Raw genomic sequence first — 23,484 nt, 5'->3', positions numbered from 1 at the left:
TGGTCCTGTGGCGGTGCCTCCTATCCACTAGCACCGGAGGAGGTGGTGGGAAGTTCATCGTCCAGGCTAGTGTCAGGGGCCACAGTGTCCCTCCTGGTGTTGAGGACTTCCTTCAGCACCCCTACAATGGTGCCCAGGGTGGAATTGATGGAACTGAGTTCCTCCCTGAAGCCCAAATACTGTTCCTCCTGCAGCCGCTGGGTCTCCTGAAACTTGGCCAGTACCGTTGCCATCATCTCCTGGGAATGGTGGTATGCTCCCATGATGTTGGAGAGGGCCTCATGGAGAGTGGGTTCCCTGGGCCTGTCCTCCCCCTGTCGCACAGCAGCCCTCCCAGTTCCCCTGTGTTCCTGGGCCTCTGTCTCCTGGACCGTATGCCCACTGCCACTGCCCCCAGGTCCCTGTTGTTGTTGTGGTGGTGGGTTAGCCTGGGTTCCCTGTAGTGGTGGACACACAGCTGATTGACGTGTCCTGGGGATAGAGGTATGGGCCCACTGGGTGGGTGCTGTGCTGGTGTTTCCAGAGGGGGGAAGCTCTGTGGTGCCCTGTGACTGTGTGAGGGGAACCGACTATCCCGAGGTCCCCGATGGGCCGGGCTGGTCATCTAGATCCAGTTGGACAGAGCTGCTGTCATCACTGTGTGCCTCTTCTGTTGGTGGTGTGGACATGTGTGGAACCTCCTGTCCGGTGACGTTGGGTAGGGGTCCTGCAGGGGTATAAAAAGATGTTTATTGCATTTGTGTGTGCCATGGTGTGCAATGGGTGGGTGACCGTGTACCCCAGTGCTTGCATTCCTGTGTGGGACCTTGTGTGATGGTGGTTTCAGGGGTATGGGTATGTGCAGTGGCCATGCATTGGTGATGGGTGTCCATGCTTTGTTGTTGCATGCAGGGCTTGGTGTTGGGATGTGTGGTTTGTGATATTGGGACATTTGTGAGGAGTTGGAGTGATGGGGGTGAGGGCGAGGGTATGTGATGGCATGCAGGTAGGGTGGGGGACGTAATAGTTAAGATTTGATTTACCAGAGCCCATTCCTCCACCTACTCCTGCGAGGCCCTCAGGATGCAGAATAGCCAAGACTTGCTCCTCCCATGTTGTTAGTTGTGGGGGAGGAGGTGGGGGTCCGCCGCCAGTCCTCTGTACCGCGATGTGGTGTCTTGAGACCACGGAACGCACCTTCCCCCATAGGTCGTTCCACCTCTTCCTGATGTCATCCCTATTTCTTGGGTGCTGTCCCAATGCGTTAACCCTGTCCACTATTCTTCGCCATAACTCCATCTTCCTAGCTGTGGCGGTGTGCTGCACCTGTGATCCGAATAGCTCTGGCTGTACCCGGACGATTTCCTCCACCATGACCCTGAGCTCCTCCTCTGAGAACCTGACAACCTGGGGTGTCTTTGCCGTGCCATGGGGTGGTGTGTGTAGTGATAAGTGGGGTGATATTTAGTGGTGTGTTGTGTGAGGTGCGTGGAAGTTATGTGGGTGATGGTATTGTGTGCCTGTGGATGCTTGGTAGTAGTTTGTAGTGTGTCTCTCCGGCCTTCTTTCGGTATTTTGGTCGTAGGGGGTTGTGGGTGATGTGGGTGTGTGTTTTGTATTGTATTGGGTATGTGGGAGTGGTGTGTGTATGTGTATCAGGTGTGTGTATTTGGAATTGTCCAATGTGGTAGTGTTTTGAAAATGTGTGTGTATTTTGAGTGCGGCGGTGTGTACCGCCAATGTAATACGGCGGTTGAAAGACCGCCACGTGGATTTGTGGGTCATGATAGTGTGGGCGTATATCTGTTGGCGTGACGGTGGATGTTTTGTTTTTTGTCAGTTTATCACTGACCTTTGGTGTGGCAGACTTGTGTGGGTGTCTGAATTTTGGCGGTTTCCGAGCTTTGGGTCGTGATTGCTGTGGCTGAATTCCGCAGCCGCAGTGGTGTGTTGGCGGTCTTCTGCACGGCAGTAAGCGGCTTTTACCGCCAATGTTGTAATGAGGGCCTATATTTGTACTAAGTGGTATCGCAGTACTTCATGACATTTTTATAAAATATATAGAAACTGTATATATATTTTCCTGCATATCTGTACTTTAATATAGTGGCACTAGTTAGGAAAACAATTATAAAACCTAATACTTACCTATATCTAACCCCCTGACCCAGAATACACCCAAAGTATGCTTAAAACAACATGGCTTTCCTTAACTTTTGTAAAGGTTAGTACTGCAGTATCTTTGTTATAGTTTACTGAATTAACTGTAACTTGTACCCCCACCTTGCACTGCTTATGACCTCACATATTAAATTACTCATGACATGTGAAATGACACCTCTGTGCACCAGCCGTGGACTGTCCATTGGGGCTGACGGGCCACTCCAAGGTGAGCAAAGGTCCGCCTGACAGACACTTCATTTTCAGATCAGGCAGCCATGAGCTAGACATGCGCGATTTGCGCAGCATTCTGGCTACCTGAGCTGAACTTTGCTGGGCTGAAGAGGTCACAGCTCCTACGGGCGTGACCTCCTCAGCTCAGCAAAGGTGCCTTAAGGCCCTCCCCCTAGGTGATGAGAGGAAGCATCACCCATTGACCCCAACCTGGGCGCTTCAGGTTTAAGCCCTGAAGCTCCCAGGGCAAGTGTCAATCAGTTACACCTAGCGTACGTGTATGTTTGCAATATTTGATAATGAGCGTTGTGAATGGATGTGTGTGTGCGTGCATGCGTGCGTGTGTGTGTGAATGAATGAATGAGTGTGAGTGTGCATGCGTGTCCTGCCCCCCTCCCTCATAAATTTACCAGCCGCCACTGCTGTGCAGAGAGGTTGAATGAGGCCAGGTCAGGCGCCTGACTCTCTACAGCAGGTCAACCTCTGCAGCACACAGCCATCATTGGCCTGGTGATTAAACTATAAAACTTGTGGGACCTCCCCTTATTGTTTCAAGGGTTGCCATGAACATGGATGTACTTTAAAAAAAAAACTTTGTGTAGATTAGTCGAATGGTGCCAGTGTTATTAAGAAAACAGAAATCTATATCAGTTTCAGTGGATATCGCCATTGTGTGGTTATGGTTCAGCTGCACTTTCCATTGTAAATGCGTTTAATAACCAGGAACTTTGGTTTGGTTTGTTTGGTTTGCAACTAAGGTCTGGCGTCCCAGTTTTCATGCAGGTATGGACAGGAGAAAAAAAAGTTAAAAGAGGGTGGTCAAAAAAGATATACTTCTTACTTTTTTTAAATCTCCTACAGGAAATATTGCTAAGAACTAACAAAAATTGATTGTGATAAACCTGGAATAAATCTGGAATTTAATTCATAAAGTGCGGTTTTACAAGCACAGAGTAAATCTGTTAAGCAGTTTTTGAGATATTAGAGTTTGAGAAAAGGTACTAGTTGGGCCTTAAATTGCTATGACCCATCTTCAAGAACTTCATCTGATCCAATGTCTTGTTATCATTATTCTCATTAATTCACTGGGATAGGTTAAGTTTTCAAACCTTTTCTGCCTGCTACCCAGAGGCTATTTCAAGATAGCCAATTGCCACTCAGAACAAAATACATCACCCCTCACTGCCTCCAAGTAAGTCTCAAACCCTCTCCAGTCTTCCCATGGCATTGCAGGGTGCCCTGGCCTTTGTAAAAATATTGGAGGAGGCGTTATCTATTGCATTTCTATATTGAATATTTGCTGCTGTTCCTACCACATGTTCCTTTTTACATACACTTGGGGTGCATTCATCCACTTATCACTGAGGTAATGAAAGTTATCAACGTTGAGCTGGGCAGCGACATGCAGAGTCACATAACAAAATAAAATAAAGAAAGTGGTAGTCGGTGCCAAGCTTTTGCCCGAAAACAAGTAAATAAAATAATAAAAGGAGTCGCTGTTGTCACTCTGCTGGAATTACTTAAAAAAAAGTAAATAAAAGAAAGAAGTCCGTTGTGATTTCGGCAGGAAATGCCTTCTTTGTGGCCCTTTGCTCCTCCTTTTACCCATGAGTATTTTTCGTTCCATGCACAAATGCCATTTATTCTCTCTAGGTTTCACCAAACAGTTGCAGACCCGGTCCTTCCACTATGTTCATGCAACAAAAAAACCCAGAGTGGACGAGGCCTAGAGGAGCCTCAAATGAGAGGCACGTCACACGTAAAATAACCTTATTATTTTTCTTCTATATATTTTTTTTAACTAAAAATGTTGTGTGTTAAATTGTGCCTTTGTATGCGAGCACTCTCGTCCATGCGTGTAATTTTTCAGGGACTGGCATCTCGGGAGCAGGACGTCTCGACCACCCCATGCTGTGATCATAAGATGTATATGGTTAAAGGGGTTATTAGACTTTCACATGTACACCAGTCCCTGGCAGATCCTAACAGTTACCTCGCAGCAGTCTGCAACATTTCCGAATTACAGAACATAATTCAGGGCAATCGTGACAACACATATGGGAGACACAGCAAAAAGGGTTAACACTTTTGTGTATCATGACAACTGAAAAGCCATGTGTTAATTTACTTATAAATTGGTCACACAGTCACTCGGCTGATTTTCAGATGTGTGCACATTCGGCTGGGGCCAATGGTCGCCACTTAAATTGGGCTCAGAAAAGTGTTTGTTTGCATCGAACCATCTGACAAATCTACACACAGCGTGGCGCACACTCAGGAAATCAGTTTGCTGACAGCATGTGGGAAAATGGAGGCCAACCTTTTGAACACCTTGACTGATGAATTTCAGGGCTTATAATTCAAGTGTATCTGTGTTTTTCAGTGCATAGCTACATAGGCGCATTGTTTGACAGCCGTCCCTGTGCTTTGAGGCTGTGGTTTTGAACTACTTCTATGCAGGGCCGGCTTTAGTGCTGGTGACGCCCTGTGCGACCATATTTTGGGGACCCCCACCCCATGACCACCTACTAGGATTCCCTCACTCTCTCCACAGCCCCTCCCTCGCTTATATTTCATATGTTTAAAAACGCGTAGAAAGGCTGACTTTACTAATTCACTCGTCTATCCACCTAAAAATATAGTTCTGTTTTTTGCAGCAGGGATATTAACCCTCTGCGCTACTGTGTGGCGAGTCATAGCTGTTACTAGACAAAACTCCCATCTCTCTCCCTGGCAGGAACATTAACCGCACGCTGTATTTTGACGTTTTAATTGCTTCCTGAAGGCTGGACGGACAAGGAACTTTTGCGCAAGTGCTTTTAAATCGCAATTTTCGTAAGTCATTGCAGAACACAGCGCCCCCCTGAGATCAGCGCGTCCTCCCCCTCCACATCCAGGTAGGCTCCCGGTGCGGCTGCACCGGTCGCACCGCCTGAAAGCGGGCCCTGCTTCTATGAGGTGGATGCACACGTCGAGCAACATCTAATTCCACCAATCACTGCGCCACGATGCAATCAGCCCCGAGAACTCAAATTAAACCCGGTCCTGTTCACTTTCCTAAGAGACACAATTATGTTTCTGTATCCCCTACACTAGATCTGAAATGAGTTGCCGGACGCGCTATTAAAGGGCTCGTCCTTTGATTTATGTCACAAGAGACCTAAAAAAGAAGTAGGCATCAACAAACAAAGGAACATCCTGGAATGTCTGTTGTTGGTGGTTCATAGCAAGGCAGGATTGGGTAAAGTTTGTGTCTACACTGGACGGGGCCTTGTTGAAGTCTAACATAGGAACTCAGTAAAACTGGCCGTCCCTCCCACCTACCTTCGGGATGGTCTGAGGGCCCCCCCTTGCAGATGGCGAGAAGGGCCAGCGGAACCAGGCAGCCGAGTGACGCCCTCATGGTGCAGTCAGGACAGTCTGAAGCCCTGCACTCTGCTGCCTGGGGTTTGAAGGGTTGATTGATGGGAAGGGGGTGGGAGGGAGCCGAACATTACAAACATGCCTTGAGCCTCTGCCAAGCCTATTTCATAATAGTCTGTTTCACAACGTGACTCGTCCTGAACTGTGGGGTCATGGTTGCTGGGTCAAATAGACTGGGAACAACCCCCGAATGAGGTTGCAAGCATTCAGCACTTTCACACGAAGCGCTTTCAGACATGAAGGAGCAGGCAGGGCTGCAGCAGGGTGCATTTGTTCAGCATCAAACTATTTTTGCTGTTAGCCATGCTTTTTTTTATATTTTAGTGAAGGCCTGGTAGTCCCCTCTCCCAAAAACTAACGTTTTAACCAAAGCAAACGTTCACAAAGCCAACAGGCTGGCAGCCAAGCCAGACCTATTGGCTTTGCCAATGCTTCCGTGTCTGTGGAATGGCCTGTTGTGCTCATATCCACCTACCAGGGTATGCTAAATGGCTGCACAGGAGTCACCCTTTGCAGTGTTCCTGCTACAAGAATGGGGATGCACTGACTATCAGAAGTTCGATGTCCTCGTACTCAGTTGTATGACTGAACATCCTAAACATTCACACAGGCAGATAACAACGCTTTTGTCCAGAATGTATGATTCGTAGCGAGACCATCCCGTGTGCTCACTATCATTGTTTTCAACCAAACTGCATATTCCAATTTCATCAACTGCTAACCTCACCAGCCCTGCAAGAACTTTCGAGAGCGATGGATCTTGTTGCTCGGCCTTGTATACTCACTCTCTGGACGATGAGCATCCTCCCTCGCATCAGCATGAGGTTACCTGCTGGCCAGATCCTTATACTGCTGCCCCTCTGGGATACCATACTAGTATGTACGAACCTGGCTCAGTGGCATGAACTTTGACCTCTTCGAATCCCAACATTTACCGAATGCCAAGTCACTTGGGGCCAAATAAATTAAGGGTTAAACGGACACAAAGGGCACATTTGTGACAGCTAATAAGCTATTTTGTGAGTCAGAAACCTATTACTGACTCGCAAAATTGTTTTTTTCATTCGGTATACTGAAGAGGTGACAGTGACAGTGTGCTATTGCTGTTTTTCCAAGAATTGCCACTGTGTTTCCAGCTGGACCCACAAGACCGTGTCTTGTGTAAGTAAGTGCTATCTTTGTTTGTGCTCCAAGGGTCCAAAGACTGAATCACTTCTGTTACCTCCTTTCTGTGGGGCTGGCAGGGTGACTATCTATAAGAGCAAACTGCACAGAGGCATTGACATTCCCTGTCACTGTGGGAGGTTCTGTGCCCTACTCTGTGTACAACCCCAGCGTGTTTGTCCATTAGTAATCTGTTTCCTGTTTGTTCGCACAAGGGTTGCTCAGCTTTTACTTTTCTGTTTCCTGTGCCTGTCCATAGCTGTCCTTTCCGTGTATGCCTTTAGCTGCTCTTCTGCCCCAGTACACTACCTCTTTAGGATATTCGGTGACCTCAAGAGGTTTCCCAACCAGAGTCCTGATCAGACCCGCCTGAAACCGTGACATGCTGTCCTTGAGGCTTCAAAACAGGGGGCAAGCTCCACTCCAAGCCTTTGGAGTTACTTCTCAAGCAGGAATGCAACAAAGTCCAGTCTCTGTCCCCTTGCACAGGCAGAACCAGCAACTGCAGGACAGCCCAACACACCACAGTCACAGGCCAGGGTAGCACTTCTCATTAGCTCTTCAGCTCTTCTCCAGGTAGAGGTTCCTCTTGAATCTTTGAAGTAATCACATCGTCAGGGTTTTGGGGTCCAATACTTATACCTCTTTCTGCCTTTGAAGTAGGCCTACTTCAAAGGAAAGTCTCTGTTGTTCACAAAATCCTGCCTTGGCCAGGCCCCAGACATACACGAGGGGGTTGGAGACTGCATTGTGTGAGGGCAAGCACAGCCCATTCAGATGTAAATGCCCACTCCTCCCTCCACTCAAGCTCAGATGTCCTATCAGGATATGCAGGCTACAACCCAGCCCCCTTTGTGTCACTGTCTAGAAGGCATTCACATCAGCCCAACTGTCAGTCTGACCCAGACAGGGAATCCACAAACCAGCAGTCACAGAATGTTTCAAGCAAGAAAATGCCCACTTTCTGAAAGTGGCATTTTCAAATTAACAATCTAAAAACCACCTTCACCAAAAGATATATTTTTAAATTGTGAGTTCAGAGACACCAAACTCCCCATTTCCATCTGCTCCGATAGGGAATGTGCACTTTAATGATATTTAAAAGTAGCTCCCTTTTTAACCTATGAGAGAGACAGGCCTTGCAACAGTGAAAGCTGGGTTAAGCAGTATTTCACAGTTAGGACATATAAAACACACTAGTATATGTCCCACCTTAAACATACACCACCCCCTGCCCATGGAGCTACCTAGGGCCTAACTTAGGGGTGCCTTACATGTACAAAAAGGGAAGGTTTGGGCCTGGCCAGTGGGTACACTTGCCAGGTCGAATTGGCAGGGTAAAACTGTACACACAGACACTACAGTGGCAGGTCTGAGCCATGTTTACAGGGCTAGCCATGTTGGTGGCACAACCAGTTCTGCAGCCCTACTAGTAGCATTTAATCTACAGGCCCTGGACACCTCTAGTGCACTTTACTAGGAACTTACTAGTAAATCAAATGTGCCAGTCATGGAGAAGCCTATTACACATGGAGACATTGGAGACATTCCCCATAACACCCACCCACCCTTTTTTGCTGGTGTAGGAGGGGTACCAAACTGCTTTACCCCCCCAACCGTTTTCATTCCTCATCTTCAGCTTTAATCTGCTATTGTTGCTGCTATTGTTCATGCTGATGCTATTGCCACTACAGTTTAGCTAAAGCTATACCTTAGCCTGATACACCCATTCATAACCTGCCACAGCTGCTGCTACTCTTTGTACACGCCTCTGTACATTAATTCTGTCTACTACTACTACAATGATTTCCCACCGATATTGCTGCAGTCGATAGCACTAAAATATCACTTCACATTATTGCCAGGAATTGAGCGTCTGGTGCTCTTCCTCTCCAGCCTGGTCCCTAGGTACCAGAGGAACTACTGAGACAGTAAGACCTGAGACTTGAGACGGTCAACTAAATGGTGCAGGGGGGTGCGTGGCTGTGGCATTAGGGTTGAGCCGGATAGGGGCAGAAACGGTGGAGTAGGTTTCGGTGTGGCTTGCTCCACCCCATGTGCTCCCTCGCCACCCGGTCTGGGCACTGGGCTTGAGAAATTAACATCGTACATCATACACTGTGCGATCACTACAACTACTGTGATCATTGCATTACAGCCCAAGCCCTTTCCAGTACATTGCATTTTGACAATAGAGAATGATGCTGAAAAACAGACGGAGTCTCAATACAAGACAAGCAGTACCTAGGCGCTCAATGAGAGTATTCAGTAGATCAGTTATGACGCACCCCAGGCAAAAGGACTCGGGTGCAAAGCCCCAGGTGCAGGTGGGCTGCCAACGCCTCTTCTTCCTCATGACCCCCACAGTCCTATGCTTGCAGTTCCTGGACCCTCCCCTGCAGCACCTTCTGTGCCCCCTACACCCCTGGCTGGCGCCTGCAGCGAGGTTAATAACAAGGCAGCCCGTAGACCCCGCAGGAAGTTAATAACTAGCTTCTATCAGAAGGTGGACAAGGCACCTTTGCTGCAGCAGACCATCGAGGAGGAGAAGGAGAAGGAGAAGCTAGGGTGCAGGGGGGTGCCCTGGAGAAAAATGATAACGATAATGTCAACAATGACTGGGTTGATGGGGATGGAGATTCACATGAATGCCTCGAGTGAGAGAGCCAGTGAGAAGAGAACTGTTAAGAGTACTGCATTCACCTTGGCTCGACCACTAGAGATCATGCCGGTGGATGAAGAGGTGAAGGTAACTGAGGAGCAAACTCGTAGTAAATCATGCCCTACGCCAAAGAGCCAACTTAGTGTACTGGGGTCCCCATGCCGGAGAGGCTGGGGTGTAGGTCCAGGGTACCACAGGGAAGGGAGGCCTGTGATGCTTTATTCGAGCCCCCACTTTACGGCTGCTCTGCTAGTGAATTAGTGCTATCAAGTAGCAAATCCACCGACCGGAGTGACCGGTGTGATGGCAATCAAAGAGGGAAAAATGACTACCTAAGCGAAAGCTCCCTGATGTTTCTGGATTACACGCTCCCCGACATACTGTGCAGTTTAGCACCGACCAAGAATGATATAGGAACCTGCAAAACATCTAATGCTCGATTGGCATCTGGTGATAGTTTGGCGGAGGCCGCCCTTGATTTCCAGTTTACCAACAATAGTTCCTCCCCCAGTGGGGGTTCTGCTTGACTGATTCCACATACCAGCACCTTTCTCCCTGCCCGCACCAAAGGACCAATCCTGTACCTCCAGAGTCCCAACAAGGGTTTATAAGGTCAGAAGCCATGATTGCACAAAAAAATATCCTAGCATCGATTCTTGCACTATTAGAGAAATTTATTGGGGGATCAGAGCATATAGAGTCACTGTTAACTACAATATTACAGACTATAGTTGCAGGCGAAAGAACAAAGGGGGCGAACCAGGGCATTTTTCATCAGCCTTTCCTGTATGTTAGATATAGCCAGTACAAACTTCCCTAGCCCACAAGGAGTACTATGCAGACGCAAATCTCACTACTGTCCAAACCAGGAGTATACCACGGATTAGTAGGCCTATGGCTATGGATTATTCCCCTGGTGACTCTGCTTTTGGTAATAAAGAATGTATTGGGCCTGCCGAAGCAGGGATGGATAGCTCCTCTGTAGAGGAACATCAGGTTAATCCTGGAGCTACATCCACATCCACTGAGCCTACGAATTTGTCAGCGGGATCTGGGGGGTGTGGAAGGAGGGATGGGGGCTGCAAGGTGTAGTCCTAGATGGAATAGGTGTTAACCCGAGTAAGGATATCAAGAAGAAAGGAAATGTAAAAAAAACGGGAATAAGAGCTATACCATTTCCAGTGTTTTCCCTCAAATGGTTATTCTCTAACCCCAAGGATGATGCAGATAGAGGGATAACTTCAACTGTAAACACCAAGGATGCGCCAAGGGTGGAGAATATCAATACTAGCAACCTAGTCGTTCTCATGCCTGATAACGCTTCCTGTCAGGCTGCTAGACATTGGGGTGAAGTAGTCACCCCGTGGTCCATCCAACCCCTTCACCCCAAGACCATATAACATAAGGGCGATGCCACTGAATGTGCTGATTGCCAGGTTCACCCCCTAGGGAAAGGGAGGCCTAGGAATAAGAAGGAAGACCCCATAAAGAGGAAGAGAAAAAGAATGGTGGTGGGGACGGGCTCACAGAGAATATCTGAGACAAGTAGTTCTCTGCCTCACACCCAAGAGATGGTGGCAATCCCAACTGAACAGGGTGATTTGCAAACATCTAGCAAGCTGAGGGTTCACCTGGCTCAAACTTGAATCCGGATGCTGTACCATTTTCGGTGCCTCCGGGAACTAGATGCAGAGACAGTGCGGATGCTCGTGATTTACATAATGCTGCCACTGCTGCCACTCTTGGTGTTGCACCAGCGAGAACATATAGGAGGCACTATCTAGAGTTCGTTGATCTCTCCCCGGATTTGTGTCTAAATCTACCCCTAAAAAGGTCACAATTATGAAGCCTTTGTTTTCTGTACCAGAGCTGAGAGTGCTCTCTTCCAGTGACTGAGATTACTAAAACTGGGATGTAAGCAAAGACATATTGGCCCTCATTACAACATTGGCGGTAAAAGCTACTTACCGCCGTACAGAAGGCCGCCAACACACCGCCGTGGCCGCGGAATTCCGCCACAGCTATTATGACCCACATCTCGGAATCCACCAAAATTCAGACACCCACACAAGTCCGCCACACCAAAGGTCAGTGATAAACTGGCGATAAAAAAACCTCCACCGTCACGCCAACATAAATATGCCCACACTATCACGACCCACGAATCCATGCGGCGGTCTTTCAACCACGGTATTCCATTGGCGGTACACACTGTTGCGCTCAAAATACACACACTCTTACAAAACACAGCCACATTGGACAATTCCAAATACACACACCTGATACACATACACACACCACTCCCACACACCCATTACAATATAAAACTCACACCCACATCACCCACAAACCCCTACAACCAAATTGCAGAGAGAAGGCCAGAGAGAAAGCACCACCAGCAAGAACAACAGCATCCACAGGCACACATCACCATCACCCACACAACTTCCACCACTACATATCAACACACTTATCACCACACACTCCACCCCACATATCACCTACACCACCCCATGGCGCGTCAAAGACACTCCAGGTTCTCAGAGGAGGAGCTCAGGGTCATGGTGGAGGAAATCGTCCAGGTAGAGCCACAGCTATTCGGATCACAGGTGCAGTACACCTCCATAGCTAGGAAAATGGAGCTATGGCGAAGAATAGTGGACAGGGTCAACATAGTGGGACAACACCCAAGAAATCGGGAGGACATCAGGAAGAGGTGGAACGACCTACGGGGGAAGGTGCGTTCCGTGGTCTCAAGACACCACCTGGCGGTTCAGCGGACTGGCGGCGGACCCCCACCTCCTCCCCCAGAACTAACAATATGGGAGGTGCAGGTCTTGGCGATTCCACATCCTGAGGATCTCACAGGAGTAGCTGGAGGAATGGACTCTGGTAAGACAAAGCTTTACTATTACATCCCCCACCCTACCTGCATGCTATCACATACCCCACCCTCACCCTCACCCCCAGCACCCCTGCTCCTCCCAAATGTCCCCATATCACAAACCACCCATTCCAACACCAATCCCTGCATGCAACAACAAAGCATGGACACACATCACCAAAGCATGGCCACTGCACATACCCATACACCCCCCTAAACCATCATCACACGAGCTCCCACACAGGAATGCTAGCACTGGGGTACACAGTCACCCACCCATTGCACACCATTACACACACAGATTTAACAAACATCCTTTTATTCCCCTTCAGGACCACTACCCAACGTCACCGGACAGGAGGGTCCACACATGTCCACACCACCATCACAAGAGGCCCACAGTGATGACAGCAGCTCTGTCCAACTGGATCTAGATGACCATGCCGGACCTCTGGACAGTCGGTTCACCTCACACAGGCATAGGCCTCCACAGACCTTCCCCCTCTGGAAACACCAGCACAGCACCCACCCAGCGGGCCCATACTTCCGTCCCCAGGACACGTCAATCAGCTGTGTGTCCACCACTACAGGGAACCCAGGATAACCCACCATCCCAACAACAACAGGGACCTGGGGGCAGTGGTAGTGGGCACACGGTCCAGGGAACGGAGGCACTGGAACGCAGGGGAACTGGGAGGGCTGCCGTGCGACAGGGGGCGGACAGGCCAGGGGAACTACTCTCCACGAGGCCCTCTCCAACATCATGGGAGCATACCACCACTCCCAGGAGACGAGGGCAATGGTACTGGCCAAGTTTCAGGAGAACCAGCGCCTGCAGGAGGAACAGTATATGGGTTTCAGGGAGGAACTCAGAACCATCAGCTCCACCCTGGGCACCATCGTAGGGGTGCTGAAGGAAGTACTCAACACCAGGAGGGACACTGTGGCACTACAAGGGGTTCCTGACACTAGCATGGACAATGAACTGCCCACCACCTCCACCGGCGCTAGTGGACAGGACGCCCCGCCACAGGACCACCATACCAGCCCTCCACCCCCTGCAGAGGGAGAACCACCCCGCAAACGGTCCCTGAGATCCAGGAACAAGACAGAGCACAATGCCAAGACCCCTGCCAAGAAATGAGACCACCCTGATTGTCATCCTACTGTCCCACTTTGTCACCCTGTCCATAATTAAACTGCCCCAGCTCCACTGCCTATGCCCATATGGGCAATGCACCTGTGAGACTAATAGACTGGACTCTGCCATGGACACTCCTCTGCCATCACCCCTCACCATTTCACTACCCCCTCCAATTTTGAGCATTTAAATAAACACACCTAAAGCACAAAATGATCTGGAGTCTGTCTGTGATTTCGAAATAGTGTATTAGCAATTACAGTCGCAAAATGTTTTTTAAATAGTAATGTCAACATACCTATGTCACACAGCTCTAGTCCATGAGGAATCAAAGCAGATGTCACACAGTGGGACCCACATCTGTGAAACCGTAAGGGAAAGTGACAACTCAGTGACCATACACTGGGTGAAAACGACAGACAGGAGAGAGGTAGTAGTGTTAAAGTACATGTAGTAGGCAGGTTTGTGTTCTTACCTGTGTCTCACTGGAAATATTGCAGGATCACTGAGTCACTGTTATGCATGTCTTCTTCCTCTGCTTCCTCCTCATCACTATCCACAGGCTCCACAGCTGCAACAACACCTCCATCTGGACCATCCTCCTGCAGAAAAGGCACCTGTCGTCGCAAAGCCAAGTTGTGAAGCATACAGCAGGCCACGATGATCTGGCACACCTTCTTTGGTGAGTAGAATAGGGATCCACCTGTCATATGGAGGCACCTGAACCTGGCCTTCAGGAGGCTGAAGGCCCGCTCGATCACCCTTCTAGTTCGCCCATGGGCCTCATTGTAGCGTTCCTCTGCCCTGGTCCTGGGATTCCTCACTGGGGTCAGTAGCCATGACAGGTTGGGGTAACCAGAGTCACCTGCAAATGGTGAGGGGCAAATGTTAGACACACACTAATCTGGAGGGATAACCCCAGACCCAGCCAACCATTCCCACTGACTTGCTTCCAGGTGCTCACCTAATAGCCACACACGGTGCCTCTGGAGTTGACCCATCACATAAGGGATGCTGCTATTCCACAGGATGTAGGCATCATGCACTGAGCCAGGGAACATGGCATTCACATGGGAGATGTACTGGTCTGCAAAACATACCATCTGTACATTCATAGAATGATAACTCTTCTGGTTTCTGTATACCTGTTCACTCCTGTGGGGTTGGGGGGACAAAAGCCACATGGGTCCCATCAATGACACCTATGATGTTGGGGATATGTCTCTGGGCATAGAAATCACCTTTCACTGTAGGAAAATCCTCCACCTGAGGGAAAACGATGGAGCTCCGCATGTGTTTCAGCAGGGCAGACAACACTCTGGACAATACGTTGGAAAACATAGGCTGGGAAATCCCTGATGCCATGGCCACAGTTGTTTGAAAAGAGCCACTTGCAAGGAAATGGAGCACTGACAGCACCTGCACCTGAGAGGGGATTCCTGTGGGATGGCGGATTGCTGACATCAGGTCTGGCTCCAACTGGGTACACAGTTCCTGGATTGTGGCACTGTCAAGCCTGTAGGTGATTATCAAATGTCGCTCCTCCATTGTCGACAGGTCCACGGTCGGTTCACCGGAGGATGCCGCCATCTCCTCACATGTCCCAGCGGACGGTGCCTATGAAGGACAACAGCAAGCACAGAGTCAAACAACTCAGAGGTATGTACCCACAGTTTACCCAGAACACCAATCATACACAAAAGGTGGCCTGTATGTGTGTTGAGTCTAGGCCTAGGTATGTGTGACGCAGTTGAAAATGAAGCCATGTGGGCCCCTGAAATGGCGGCTGCCTGACCTGTAAAATGGGACAATGGGATGTGAGATAACTGCGCCGGCGCAATGCTGCATTGGTTAACATTGGACCCTATGGGTCCCAGGAGCCAATGACGATGTACGCCGGCGGTGACGGTACGCACCGCCGCGGACGTGACCGCCATTTTCTATCTCTTCAATCACTCGATACCTGATCTTTGACAGGAGAGGACCTACACTGCACGTGCTGCTGTGACCTTGGTCTGGAAGAGACAATGGCTTGTGCGTCTGGGGAAAGGGCCCCTGCCTCACATCGGAGGAGTTGGAGAAGCTCGTGGATGGGGTCCTCCCCCAGTACACGCTACTCTACAGTCCTCCAGACAAACAGGTAAGTACACTGGGAGCATGTTGTATGGGCCATGCCTGTGTGGAGAGGGCTGGATGTAAGAAGGAAGGGGGCAGAGTGCTGCATGCATGAAAGACGGTGAATGCATGTGCCACATGGCAAGGGTAGGGATGGGGGCCAATCACTTTGACGGTGAAGTTGGTAATGACTTCTCTTCTTCCCCTGTACATTTCATGTAGGTCAGCGCCCACCAGAAGAAAGATATTTGGCGTGCCATCGCCAAGGACGTCCGGACCCTGGGGGTCTACCATAGACGGAGCACCACTGCCGGAAAAAATGGGAGGACATTCGCCGCTGGAGCAAGAAGACGGCGTAGGCTCAGCTGGGGATGGCCTCCCAACGTGGGAGGGGTGCCCGTCGCACCATGACCCCCCTGATGTTCAGGATCCTGGCGGTGGCCTACCCGGAGTTGGATGGGCGCTTGAGGGCATCGCAGCAGACATAAGGGGGTGAGTACACTCTCATTCTGCTGACTTTGCGCGCAGTGGAATTGTCTGGGTGGGGGAGGAGGGCTGTGGGTTTCCCTAGGCCAGGACGAGTTCCGTAGGCTAGGCCCCTCCGTAATGCCCCTGTATCATCTATGTGTGCAGATGTCGTCCATAGCCTTGTAGGCCATTCTCCAGGAATTGAACAGTGGAGCCCAAGAGCGCGGCGTAGTGCAGGGGGCTTCTGTGTCTGTCTTGTCTGCCAACGGTAGTGGTAGTTCATGCACTCTTTCTTCTGTCTCCGCCCCCCTTTTTGTGGTCTCCCTGTTCTTGTGTGCATTAGCATCATCAGGTGGAGGAGCAGTGGCACCGGAGAATGAGGGAGCTGCATCCCACATGGCCCTGGAGGGCGCACTAAGGACTTGGAATTCACCAGTGGGACGGAGGGCGAGGGGAGCTCCACGGCAGGGACAGGAGCTGACACCAGCGGCACGGACTCGTCCTCTGATGGGAGCTCCCTTGTGGTGGTGGCAACATCTGTGCCCCCCGCATCTACAGGTACAGCCGCCACCCCCCCTACCAGCACCGCCCTCCCAGCAGCCCCTCAGCCTTCGCCCAGTGCCCGCTGACCCAGGAGGGTGGGCATCACCTTCGCCCCAAGCACCTCAGGCCCTGCCCCAGTCACCCCTGCTGCCTTCAGTGAGGAGGCCATTGACCTCCTCAGGTCACTCACTGTTGGGCAGTCTACCATTTTGAATGCCATCCAGGGTGTAGAAAGTCAGTTTCAACAAACTAACGCATTACTGGAGGGCATTCATTCTGGTCAGGCGGCCCATCACCGAGCTTTCCAAACTCTGGCCTCAGCACTGATGGCAGCCATTGTCCCCGTCTCTAGCCTCCCCCCTCCAAATTCCTTCACCCAGAACCAATCCCCTGTACCTCTGCCTATCCCAAGCACACCATCAGACCAGCCTGCACACACCTGAACACACAAGGGAAGCTCAGGCAAACATAAGCACCACACATCCCACAGGCACTCACGCAAGCAACACACACATGCAGACACACCAACATCCACTGCCTCCACTGTGTCCCCCTCCTTGTTGTCTACCCCCTCCCTCCCAGTCTCGTCTACACTCACACCTGCATGTACTACCTCTACAGCAACAACGTCCCTCACCAGCACACCCACCACCTTACCCCGCTCACGTGCAGTCACCACCCCCACTACCATTCACACGTCCCCTGTGTCCTCCCCAGTGTGTCTGTGATGCCCCCTCCGAAGATGCACAAACGCAGGCACACACCCACCCAACAGCCATTCACCTCACGACAGCCTCCAGCGCATGCACCTGCACCCAAAGTCACCAAACGAACACCTCCTACTTCCACCACCTCTTCCTCCACTCCCAAACCCCCTCCAGCTACCCGTCCCTGTGTGTACAAAATAATTTTCCTGTCCGGCCTTGATCTTTTTCCCACACCTCCCCCATCCCATCCATCTCATACGTCCCAAAGTAGCACCTCAGCCACAACATCTCCGGGACCAGTGGTGCCTGTAGTCACAGGTATGTGGAGTGCACCAGCCACCAGGACAGCCAGTGTGGCACGGAGCCACAGCACAGCCAGTCCCCCACCTCTGAAGCATCAGAAGTTGGCCAGTGCCCGGCGGGAGAGGGAGAAGAATCCAGCCACCAGAGCCGCTCCCAGGGGTCCCGTTGGGAGTGTGGAGTCAGCTGTGACACCTTCCAAGGTGGGGAAGGGCCACCAGAAACCAGGCAAGTCTGGGAAGGGCTGCACGGCGGAGAAGACCACCATCATCCCCGCTGCCCAGGAGGCCACCGCCAGCCCCAGCCCAGCTTCCCAGGAGGCCACCACCAGCCCCAGACCAGCAGCCAAGGAGGCCACCGCCAGCCCCAGCCCAGCTGCCCAGGAGGCCACCGCCAGCCCCAGCCCAGCTGCCCAGGAGGCCACCGCCAGCCCCAGCGCAGCTGCCCAGGAGGCCATCGCCGGCCCCAGCCCAGCTGCCCAGGAGGCCACTGCCAGCCCCAGCACAGCACAGCTGATCCATGAAGGACTGCCAGCACAAGCCCCGCTGGGCCGTGAAGGACCACCAGCACAAGCCCCGCTGGGCCATGAAGGACTGCCAGCACAAGCCCCGCTGGGCCGTGAAGGACGGCCAGCACAAGCCCCGCTGGGCCGTGAAGGACCGCCAGCACAAGGCCCGCTGTTCCATGAAGGACCGCCAACTCAAGCACCGCTGAACAGGGCACCGCCAACTCAAGCACCACCGAACAGGGCACTGCCTACTCAAGCACCGCTGAACAGGGCACCGCCTACTCAAGCACCGCTGAACAGGGCACCGCCAACTCAGGCACCGCTGAACAGGGCACCGCCAACTGAAGCACCGCTGAATAGGGCACCGCCTACTCAAGCACCATTGGACAGGGCACCGCCGTCTCAAGCACCGCTGAACAGGGCACCGCCGTCTCAAGCACCACTGAACAGGGCACCGCCAACTCAAGCACCGCTGAACAGGGCACCGCCTACTCAAGCACCGCTGAATAGGGCACCGCCTACTGAAGCACCGCTGAACAGGGCAACGCCAACTCAAGCACCGCTAAACAGGGCACCGCCTACTGAAGCACCGCTGAACAGGGCACCGCCGCCTCAAGCACCGCTGAACAGGGCACCACCTACTCAAGCACCGCTGAACAGGGCACCGCCGTCTCAAGCACCGCTGAACAGGGCACCGCCAACTCAAGCACCGCTGAACAGGGCACTGCCAACTCAAGCACCGCTGAACAGGGCACCGCCAACTCAGGCACCACTGAACAGGGCACTGCCTTCTCAAGCACCGCTGAACAGGGCACCGCCTACTCAAGCACCGCTGAACAGGGCACCGGCAACTCAAGCACCGATGAACAGGGCACCGCCAACTGAAGCACCGCTGAACAGGGCACCGCTGTCTCAAGCACCGTTAGCCCATGAGCGGCAGGGGCACTGACGCAACTGGGTCCGTCACGGGGTGAGTGATGCACTCTGGGCACCAGTCCCCCTCCAGAACCAGTAGAGACATCCATCCACTACCTCTGTCCTTCACAGGATGAAGCACTCTGGGCACCAGTCCCCCTCCAGAACCAGTGGAGACATCCATCCCCTACCTCCGTCCTTCACAGGATGAAGCACTCTGGGCACCAGTCCCCCTCCAGAACCAGTGGAGACTGTTATCCACTTGAGAGACTGTGGCTTTGCACTCCCCAGGATTGAACAGTGGGCATGCCACCCACTGTATAGACTTGAGAGACTGTGGCTTTTCACTCCCCAGGATTGAACAGTGGGCATGTGGCCTCCTCGTGGATTTGGCATTGTGCACTCATGCGGCTGAGGTGCCCCCCCCTTTTCCCTCCCCCTGAGGTGCCTGTTTTCTTGCTCTCTGATGCCCCTGCAGTGTTCTCTCCGTCATGGTTGGGGATCTTGTGTGGGCCTCACCCATACTGTGTGGTCCCAGTGTTCCACTGACTTTCTTTGTGCTGTACCTGGACTTCTTTGCCTTGTATTTATTTTGTACATGGTGTATATATATATTTCTTCCTACTTGTTTGTAATATATTCCGATGATTACACTCATTTTCTTCGGTCTTTGCATTCTTCCGGGTTTGGGGGGTGTAACTGTGATGTATTGATATGCATTAGTGTGTGTGTTGTAGTGGGTGAGGGGGGGTGTTGCATGTGTGTGTCCCTGTTTTTTCCCTCCCCCCTCCCCTGTGTCGTAGGTGCAGTACTCACTGTGGTCTTCGCCGCCGCCATTCGTGCTCCTGGTAGAGGAGCAGGAAGACTATCGCAGGTAGGATTTGGAGTTCCGGTTCCATGGTGTCCTCGTTCCTCGTGGAGTGTGTAGAGGTGAGCGTTTTCTCTTCGAAATTCCTATTTCCGCCGTGTTTTTTTCCGCGGTGTATCCGCCCCGGAAAAGGTGGTGGATTGGCCTGTCATAATAGTGTGGGCGGTACATTGTCTCCCGCCTGTCTGTTGGCGGTGACCGCCGAGCTGTTTGTTTGTACCGCCGTGGCGGTCGGTGTGTTAAAGTGGCTGTCTTTGTTGGCGGTTTCCGCCATGGTCGTAATTGCTATTTTTTTACTGCCGGCCTGTTGGCGGTCTTACCGCCACTTTAACACCGTCCGCCAGGGTTGTAATGACCACCATTGACTAATGCTGGGGGTATGTTTGTCCAGAAACCATCCAAGGTGATCCAGCCCGCTCCTGCCCCTTAGCTCTGCTTAAATTTGCTTTACCAGGGACAGCCAGCCTAATTCTTAACCACACAGATTGTTTCCACATAATGGGTTTCCATGTGCAGCCATGCCCCAATTTCAATCAGGAGGAACCCAGATGGGTTGAACAATGTGGGAAAAGCCCAGATATGCAAAGGACTGGGAGTTCTCCCAGGTATGGCTCGATACTTTGGCAAAAAAAAGAAGAAAAACTTAGCTAAGGGCAGTGGAGTGCTAGAAACACCGACCATCACTACTCATAAGAACTGTAGACAAATTAAGAACCCGAGCCACGATGAGAGGGATAAAGGGGACAACTGCGAGGACTGGTCATTTGTAGTAGCTGCACAGGCATGGAGCGCCGGAGCATCCTTTGGAACAAGTGCCAATTGAACGATGACGAATCCTACTATACCTCTACTATGCTCCCCCCCTTACACATACTCCATGTAATAATTTGAAGGGGGTTGCCTCCGAATTCTATCATGGAACATAGCAGGTCTGGCTAGCAAGGTGGAAGATAATGATTGGCTACAATTTGTTAGTCTGTATGATATCTGCTGCTTTCAAGAAACTTGGGCTGTTGAAAGAACATATATTAATGGGTTGCTGGGGTTGGCCACCCGGTCCAGGAAGGGACGTCTATCGGGTGGTATCTCAATCTGGGTCTTGTGCAGGCTAAACTGCAAGCAGAACAAGTAGATGTGCCACATCTTATGGCTCCTGCTAACATCCAGCATGTGAGACTTTGGGCAGGAAGCGATAAAGGGGGTGTAATGAACATTTTGAATGTATATGTTCTGCCACAATGGTCCTTGGGAGTCCAGGCAATCTGGAAAGAGTGCTCCACACACATTAGTAAAATTAGAAGAGGCACTGTAAATGATAAAACACCAAGGGGCCACAATAGAGATAGGGAGGTGATACTGGTTTGGGGAGACTTTAACACATCGGCCTGTGATGCCATCCACAACAGTGAAATTGTTACGGAAGATCATAGTATGGAAATTCCTGGGACACCGATGAATTGCCTAAAGTCTACAAAAAAAGCTGAGGCCTTTACTGACCTTATGCTTAGTAACGGCCTCCGCTTTGTCACCGGCCATTCTAAGTTGGATAGTGCTGCAAAGGCAGCCTTCGACAATGGTAGATCTTTATCAGTCATTGACTTTGTTATTGTTAATGTGGAAGCAATGTCACCTATCGTTGATATGGCTGTGGTCAGGAGAATGGAAAGTGGCCACAACCCACTCGCTCTCAGTATGAGGCCAAATGTCCTAGGAATAGGAAACATGATAGGGCAGGCACCGGGGTTATATTAGAGGTAGATTGCCCTCTCCAACTGTAGAAAGAGAATACAATGGGATGAGGAAAAGTATCTGCAGAATCTCCTACAACTGGAATCCGTAATGGCTAATCCGTAATCCGTATTTGGACATGTTGTACCCTGAATTGAAGCAGACAGGCTGTGAGTGCTGCCCCTCAGAGGCAGCCTGGTCCGTACTTGTAGGCTGGTGGCAGGCTTGGAGTTTTGTGACTGCACCACTGGGGTGGTGGATAACGTGGCTCACTTCACCCTCGCCTGCAAGAACTTTGATGAGGCAAGGCATCAGTGGCTCCTCCCTCTTTTTAAGTCTAGTGGCGCAAATTGCACTAAAACTGCACTCGCACTGTGCGCAAGGCCAGGCAATCTGAGCGAACATAATTGATCGCTTCATATATATGAGCCACTTGGCCCAGGCTAAAGGAATTCTGAACTAAATTAGGGGTGGCTGATTTATAAAATCCCACAAGACCTAACAAGGCCCCAGGCACTAGTGGTGAGATGGAACAATGGCTCCCCTCATGCAAATGTAAGGTTTCCCCTCTTTCCTCCAAAAGGCCCTTTAGCCATGTGAGTTATTGCTGCTAATATAAAATGCTGTGAGCATAAGCACTTCGTCTCCGCCCCCCGCCCCCAGTAGAGGGCAGGCATTGATAAAGGGCTGCCCCTCCCCCAAGATGTCTTTTAATTCATTATTTATATTTAATTGTTTAGGGATATGTGATTCTTCTTCTTTTTTAATGGTTCTGTCAGAGTAGAGTGCTTGATGCTATTATGCTTTCAAATTATGATCATGGTTTTATATGAATTTAAGTCACATGCAATTTACACACTGAGCACTAGCCCGTTAGCACTGGTCAGCAGTGGTAAAGTGCCCAGAGAACCAAAAACAGTAAAAACAAAGCCCAGCACGCAGTCAAAACATGGGAAGCAGGGGCAAAAACTACAGGGGAGACCACACCAAGGATGCCAGGACTATCACTAACTGACTTCTTGCAAAGGTTATATTCACCTTGTTATCCCTTTTACAAATGTTCTCTTTTCTCAGGTCATTCTCATTTACCCAAGTTCTGTCTGTTATGATGTCATAAGATACAGTAGATTCTTTGTTTGATAAAAATCCAGTGAGACAATGTTTTATATGTGCAATGTCTTTTTCTTTTAAAATGTTATATTTATTTCTTTGGGTTCCAAAAATGTTATCTTACAGAACAGTTTTATTGCTTTGGGGTTGTGAAAGGATTATCCTTAAAATTCTGAACGAGTCTTTCTCCTCTGTTTGCTGTGCCCATTTCTGCTTGATGGTTCTGACAGACTTCCTGAATGTTGGGAAAATCAAGAATAATTAGCATTTGGGACCAGCTGTGGCCCCACTTTTATAAATGGAGCTGCCCATGATGGCTGCCACTAAGGTATCATGGGATATGAAGTTTCAAAATAAGAAAGAGTCAAAAGCTAATCGAACAAAGAGGTTTCAATCAAACTCCAAATGTATCATGAAAGAAGCATGCAATCAACAAGTAAGCACTGGCAAGTTCAAAGAAATGGCAATACAACATGTGGGACATGTGCAAGTGACTGCTTTGTCCTAGCAAGGTCACTGTGATCAATGATTCCGTAGTTGCTCCCTTGCTCAGGCATTTCTCTTGCAATTAGCTT

The 23,484-nt window shown here is 50.5% G+C and overlaps 1 protein-coding gene across 1 annotated transcript in view; it reads right to left on the bottom strand.

Moving 5' to 3' along the window:
• Positions 1 to 5,810, bottom strand: part of LOC138295322 (uncharacterized) — a 190,151-nt gene extending 184,341 nt beyond the window's left edge. Inside the window, exon 1 of the mRNA XM_069233543.1 lies at positions 5,698 to 5,810. Within this exon, the coding sequence (XP_069089644.1) occupies positions 5,698 to 5,776 (79 nt within the window). The 5' untranslated portion in view covers positions 5,777 to 5,810. The remainder of the gene's footprint in view (positions 1 to 5,697) is intronic.
• Positions 5,811 to 23,484: the final 17,674 nt, after the last annotated feature.

Source organism: Pleurodeles waltl, chromosome 5, assembly GCF_031143425.1.
Source record: "Pleurodeles waltl isolate 20211129_DDA chromosome 5, aPleWal1.hap1.20221129, whole genome shotgun sequence".
NCBI lineage: Eukaryota > Metazoa > Chordata > Amphibia > Caudata > Salamandridae > Pleurodeles > Pleurodeles waltl.
Note: the sequence above shows the minus strand (reverse complement) of the source record. Positions and strands in the feature narration are given on the sequence as shown.